Source organism: Oncorhynchus gorbuscha, linkage group LG18, assembly GCF_021184085.1.
Source record: "Oncorhynchus gorbuscha isolate QuinsamMale2020 ecotype Even-year linkage group LG18, OgorEven_v1.0, whole genome shotgun sequence".
NCBI lineage: Eukaryota > Metazoa > Chordata > Actinopteri > Salmoniformes > Salmonidae > Oncorhynchus > Oncorhynchus gorbuscha.
Genome location: NC_060190.1, coordinates 17,883,085 through 17,890,420, shown reverse-complemented (window position 1 = coordinate 17,890,420; position 7,336 = coordinate 17,883,085). Strand labels below are relative to the sequence as shown.

Sequence of the window (7,336 nt, the reverse complement as noted above, 5' to 3'; positions counted from 1 at the left end):
TTTGTCCTCTTTTTGTGTCTTGGATCAACAAAATGATCCATTACTGTCAACATGCAAAGATAAATGCTCAGCATGCCAGGATACATGTTTGCTAATCTGAATATGTTTTGATTGAACCTATGTGAAGTTTACTCATTGAGCTGGTGGCCAAGGAGAATGCCTCTTTGGGCCACTGGAGGGATTGTGTGTTAGGAATTTCCTGTGTTGTGTTGGAAGTGGAAATGCAAAGAGGCTTTTCTAAGTATAGGAATATTACAATTTGCACCACATATACACATTCATAGTTTTGCACCACACCCACCCACACACACACACTCATTTTACTGTCCTTGTGGGGACCAAACAGTTGATTTCCATTCAAAATCCTATTTTCCTTAACCCCTAACCCCAAACCCTTAACCATAACTCCTAAACCTATTTTTTATGTCCCCCAAAATGTTCCGTTTTTTATTATCCTTGTGAGGACTTCTGGTCCTCACGAGGATAGTAAAACCAAAAAAAAAAACACACACACACACATTTGACAGTCCCTCAAATTAAATCACAGAGACCAAAATAAACATGAACATAATTTTGGGTGTTATTAAATACTTCTGAGAATACATAATGGAGGTTGACGTCTTAGTGTGGATTATAATTACAGACCTCTTGGGAAATACACCAAATTTCCACTCCTCAAAACAAATAAACGCAAAACCTGAACGTTATTATGCATTTTGTGATGAAGGATCACTACAAATATGTGACTTTATGTAAAACAAATGATAAGAACCGATAGCCTATTGCAATTGTCATTCATAGGCCCATTTCGTTCCCATTTGAGGCCACACTTCAATTTAAAAAGACAAAACTTGTTAATGAATACCCTATATCAATGAAGTAGGCCTATTATAAAATGGGATAATCTAAGGGCATGATTTTGGTTATTTTATTTTGTGTTCACCGAATGTTAAGTCAAAATAACATACCTGTCGCTCTTCCATTTGACATGAACAGAGACGGGCTGAACAGGAGGTGAAAATGTGTTGTGCTCCTTTGTCTCATCAACATTCATATAAAAAGGACAACTTCTCTCAGGGGGATCATGAAAATATATCCTAGTTAGGGCCCTGTGTTTCACGTGATCATATGACATAGCAAGATGGTATCCTGCCTTTTAAGCTTGATGCAGAAATGAGAAATCCGCCCAAAATGTAAGCAATTGTTTAAGGATAGTGCTGGAATATCTGACATGAAAAGAGGATAGTTTGATGACTAAGGCTATAAATACACGTTCAAATCAAAGCATGTCACATGACCGCACAAAACACAGAGCCCTAATCATAATGGTAATAGTGGCACATGGATAAAGAAATTAAACCATCTTTAGGCCAAGTCCATTATTAGCCCTTGAATTTAGAATTTAAAATTACATTTGTTTACAATATACTACTTTTAAAATATGTTCATTCCTTAATAAAGTTATGACGGCCGTCCAAGTATTTAAATGAATGTAATCTAAACCTGCCAACAAAAGCACCACTAGGCACCACTACATTCAGATAAGAACACTCTTTGCATTGGAAAAACCAACCATGTTTTTAACGAATCTTTATTATAAAGACACGAATGTACATTTTAAATTTCATTGGAATACTGACATTGCGTGTCTAATTCACATTTTCTTCGTAAAGAACAATAGCAAAATCTTTGACCTTATAAACAAGTGCTGCAATTAAACTTCCAAAATACAACACTACAGTCCGGACAATGAACAATATTCAAGTTGGAATTAACATAAATTTGAATATCAGCAAACTGAAAACAATAGCAGCATCTTAATTTCTCATTTTAAATGGTCTCTAATGGGTAGGCCTATATCAAATACATATTTTTCCATAAAACAAATTTTGTTACAAAGTTTCACCCTCAATTGCTCGTTCTTGGGAATATTTGTGGCAAATCCATAACACATAGCTCTTGCTCCATCCTGAAAAAAACTATTCTAACTCAAAGGGATAAACTACATACTTTGAACTTGTTGGAGGGCAGTTTTCAGAGTTCATGTGTAGAAAAATATTCCTTGATGTCCCAAAGTATGGGTAAGTGGATCCAATTCAAGCTTGTTGATTCATAAAATGGTCAAAGAAGAAGCCACCTGACAGGCTTTTTCATCTGTGTGTTACTTGAATTTTCCAATCATTAACTTAAAAAAGGCTTGATAATTGTCTCTACTATTAGTTAACTTCTTAATGCTTTGAAGAAAATAGCTCTTCAACAAAAAAACTAAACAAAAATACTTATTTGAAAGGGGGAAAAAAAGTCACAAGACTTGGAACCGCCAAGAGGAGGCCTGGTCTTTGTAGTCCAAGCAGTCGGTGGTGTTGAAGTTGAGCTTCCATGAAGAGGCTGCGGCCGCGGCCGTTTGTTCTTTGTAATCCAGACAGTCTGAGGAGTTGAAGGCCAGGCCGGCCCCGCTGTAGGCCTGGTGGTGGTGGGGGTGGTGATGGTGGTGGTGCCCTGAGGTCTGCCCTATATGGTGGTGCGGGTGGCCAGACATGGAGGAGCCCGTCATTGGGCTGAGCTGGTGCGGATGGTGGGGGTGGTGGTGAGAGTGCATGGGGGCCAGGTACGAGCTGCATTCCACCCCTCCGAAGTAGGAGCCCGTTGACGCCGGGGCGGGGTAGCCCTGCCCATAGGACGCCGCTGTCTGGCTGTAGGACACCGGGTAGGAGGACGTGCCTCCAGTACCTGACACAGACCTCTGCATGCAGGAGGCACTGGTTGGGGGAGCGGGGTCGGGGACAGGGGGTGGTGCGGGGGCCGGGGAGATGGGCGCAGGGCTCCAGATGGAGGACACTGGGGCAGTGACGGAGGTAGAAGTGCTGCTCAGGCCTTGGCCTCCATGGCCGGAGGGATGAGAGCCACCGGACGAGGCAGAGGAAGAGGAAGAGGAGCCGGTGCTGGTCACTGCCGGAGGGGTGAACTGACCACTGCTCTCTGAGCCTGTGCTCTCCCTGGTTGGAGAGGACTTCTTCTTGGCAGGCCGGACTTTAGCATTGTTTCCACTCTGGGCCTGCTGACGGCACTTGGCTCTCCTGTTCTTGAACCATACCTGCACAACAAGAGGCAAATGGTCAACTTTAAAATGTTGTCTGTCATCCGGCCAAACATATTTGCAAAACATTGATTGAGTAAGCAGTCAAACTGGTCATGCCAACTTGCGACAAACTGAATAACTATTTCCATTTGATAATATTGAATGCTTTGTAATTTGTACAATAAGTGGCATACATAGTACTTGATTGCAAAGGCATAACTGGTATCAACTCTATCACCCAATCGGTCATATCTTCTTGTGGGTCAACAAAACAACATGATTCTTTATTCACTGATTCTCCTATCCCATTTTAGGCATTGCAAACACTTGGGAATGGCATGAAACTGTTGTGCAGTCAGTGTTCCACTTGCAGGCTGTCTCTGCACAGGCTTGGCTGCCTACCCTGCATACCGTGCACATTTCTCTGCTAAATCAGTGAAACTCTAGAGGAAGCTGCCATAATTGCAGTAAGCCTGTGAGAGGGGTACAAAAGCTGGTTACATAAAGGCTCTCACACCCATTTCAAAAGGGGGCTCATAAATTCTTAAGACGGCCCTTATGTGAGAGCTGAACATAAATTATATTTTAAAACATGGAATTGTATGTATTTGTTGAACTATCATAACCAGTTATGATAACAGATGATGCATATTGTTTATTCGTGTAGTATACAATTGCAGCTAAGAGCTGAATTGCAGTGTAGGCTACTTAACATTTAGCCCAAATAAATACTCAACTGTGTTGAAACTCCTTAAAGTCCTAAATAAAAGGTAAAGTATTGATTGAAAGGTGCAGTAATAGGCCTTGTCCGGGTCGTTACAGTTTTGCACTGCAAGTTCAGAAAGTTCCCACAAATGGCCCACAAGTTCACTCAAACAAGTGTAGACAGTAGTAACTAAATAATTGTAATTCTGTACAAACTTGGACTCTAGACTCAGGCAAATTGATTTTCAGTGCGACTTCTTCCCGCATGAAAATGTCTGGGTAGCGCGTCTTGCCGAAAAGGGACTCCAGAATGTCCAGCTGAGTGCGAGTAAAAGTTGTCCTCTCTCTCCGCTGTTTCCTCGGATGCGCTGAAATGGAATAGAAACCTGTCAATGGAAACTCTTCGAAGCCATTTCGATCTGATAATAAAACGAAATGAAAAAAAACATTGTTCACCAAAACAAACGAGGTTCAATATAAGTATTCAAAGCTTCCATCTCATATTTTCATATATTTCAGAAATAGCTAGTGTTTCTTCAAAACGAAAATAACCTGTGAATGTTATATATATATATATATATAGCAGGTTTAAATCACACAATATTCTGCACTAAAATAGGCCTTCACTGTAATCACACATATATTATTATTATATATATATTATTATATTATATTATTATTATTATTATATTATTATTATTATTATATATTATAGGTCTAACAGTAACTTAGTCATGTAACATGTGGAAACGGAAAATAGTGCGAAGGAAGGAATCTTGTTATTAAATCATACCATCCTATAAGTTGACACCAACTTGTGTTTAATTATGCCTTTTCGTGCATTTGGAAGTGTGATAATGCACATGGAATGTAATTGCCGGAGAGCCGTGTGTGCTACCCGTTCCTATATTTTTCTATATTGACAACTATCCAATATAATGTCACAGGTGATTCGGATTTGGCACAGTTAATGTGAAGTGTTTGAGGGGCGTTTTACCTGGATACCCCACTGATGGGTGTAGTAGGTCCATGGCCGTACCGCTGAGGCCCATTCCGTTCATGCCGTACGGGGCCTGTTTGAGGTATGACATCATGCTAGAAACGGACACGGGGAAACCAAAGTCGGTGCGGAAATGTTCGTTTCCCCCGATGTTGCAGTCCCTTGATGAAATCCTGCAATGGAAAACGCATTGTGAGTAGAATGTGAAAATATATATTTCTGTTGGTTACTCATTTATATTTAGTCGCCTACAAAGAGCAAATCAGCAAACTACATTTGATTTTAATAATTAAAATGGCCCTATATTCAAATTATGGTTAATTCAATTGGAACTAGCCTGAGACAATATCAAAGCCAAATTATATTTCCAATTTCAAAACGTTGCTAAATTCCAGTAGCCTATAGGACTTTTTGATTGAGACTTCCAACTTTCACCCGAGTCGTATAAAAAGGGAATCAAAAAGCCGATTCCCTCTCCAAAAATACAAAGATTAGCCGTTTACAAAGGTTTCAAACAAAGGATGACATGACGCGTTAACGTGGCTAAACGATATCCAATTAAAAACTCAGGTTGCAGTCATCCATCACTACAGTAAAGAAATAATTACGGATGAAATCTGTCGCCAGTCGTGTATTAATTCCATTTGACGCATGACTCCTTATGGCCAACCTCTAAACCCTTGTTTTGATCAATGCATCCACTGTTAAAAACAGTACATTCGCCATTACGCACATTTTCGGTGCATAGAGAGGCATGCGAGATAAGATTAATGACTTTGATTGGTAAAATAAAGCATGCATTTGGACCCAGATCACAAACATGGCAAGAGTCATAACAGCCTGCATAAATTATAGATGCACGCATAAACTACACATATACTGCCTTACAATCCATTTCACTGTTAATGTAAGACGTTTTATGACATAATCAGCACAACTCTAGACTATTTCATACGTAGTTTGTCTAGGCCTTATAGGCTATACAGGGCCGACATGCTACGCCTGCGTAAAATAAAAAATTGTCCAAAGTTTCATGTTGAATTGAAAATGGAGTTGGCTGCTTGTCAAATTATTGCATGCCATTATATTTGACAAATAAATATTCTAGGCCTATATAATATCCACATCTTCTGGGGTGTGTTCTACACGACTGCCTAATGGAACATTCTCTTTCAGCAGAGACCAGATGTCACATATTATCAAATGGCTTGTTTTTTGTAACTTAGATTTTTTATTTATTTTTTAAATAGATTAAATAACACTAATGCATTTTAATCGTGGTTACCATTGTTATTACATGGTTATAGCCTGATAATAAGATGTGTATAAGATGTGTATCCGATTGAAATATGCTCCAAAGCGTATCAAGTTAGAAAAATATGCAAATCTAGATTTCAAATCAAAGCAACAGACCTGATGGCATATATGATATCATATGTAGATGCGTTTCAGTAATTGGACGGGGGTGCCTTAATGTAACGGTTGAAACAAATAGTTTTTTTTTTATAACTTCATTGACTGGCTACAATGTATTTGGCCTCTAAAGAGACCTACTTGGGTCCATGCTGTGGACACGGACCAGCTGATGGATTTGTATTGAGGCGTAAATACTTCACTGTATTTCCATAACCGCAGGAAGGAGTTTAAGCAAATGTAAATGGCGAAAAACTCTGTGCAAATGAACTCTATTGCGATTCAGATGAGAGCCCCGGGGACACCATTATGAGAAAAGGTCTTATGCGTAAAAGTAATTAACAACACCTCAAAGATATACATTCCATGTGTCTTGGCAGGCCTCAGAGTTTTTCCATTCAAATAATAAGTGCACAACCAACCCAGAAGTAGCATTTAGGATATTCATTTACTATAAAAACTGAATTTCCAATGGGGAGTTTACTGTCACGTAATTCTTGATAGCTTCCACTGACGAGCGTAATTGTTTTACAACGAACATTTACAATGACCATTTTCAAAGAGCGCACAACAGTTTCCATCGCAAGTTGCACCTAAATGCAAACTTCGTAGTCTTATCAAATACAAATACGTCGTTTATAAAAGAATGTGAATAGATTACAGTAACCTCAGTAGTATAAATAATTCAATCAAAATGACGAATAACAACCCAGAAGGAAGTAGCCTGAACGGACTACATAGGCCTATATAAGACAACGGAAACTTTTGCATTTACCACTCACCTTGCGTTGGGGGATCCTGTTTTCTTATTTGCTTTATTTGTAGTCAAACCAAGAAGATCCCGTACATCAAGAATATCCACATGGAGGAAATGTTCTTGAAAGCGAGACAACCATAAGAAGCTGCGCACACAAATGGATGAGAAATACGCAAACTGTAAATAAGGAGTTTACATCAACCAACGCAGTTTCCAATTTGAACCCCAGTTGTGTTTTCAGAGGAAAATTTCACAATTGGAAAAAATATAATAAAAATCAAATCAATTGCATTATCTTGTGCGTCTTGCACTGTGGTAATGTGATTGCCAATGTTGACCGATGGAGATTGATCACCTTCTGCCTACCCTGCCCTTCTATGAA

At 39.3% G+C, this 7,336-nt stretch overlaps 1 protein-coding gene across 1 annotated transcript; it reads right to left on the bottom strand.

The window, feature by feature from the left end:
- Window positions 1-1,579: 1,579 nt before the first annotated feature.
- On the bottom strand, window positions 1,580-7,334 carry LOC124003455 (homeobox protein OTX1 B-like). The gene is made up of 4 exons (XM_046311724.1): window positions 6,980-7,334; window positions 4,782-4,957; window positions 4,001-4,152; window positions 1,580-3,094 (listed from the first exon to the last, which is right to left on the bottom strand). The coding sequence occupies exons 2-4, from the start codon at window positions 4,876-4,878 to the stop codon at window positions 2,303-2,305; spliced, it is 1,041 nt and encodes a 346-aa protein (XP_046167680.1). The 5' UTR covers window positions 4,879-4,957; window positions 6,980-7,334; the 3' UTR covers window positions 1,580-2,302.
- Window positions 7,335-7,336: the final 2 nt, after the last annotated feature.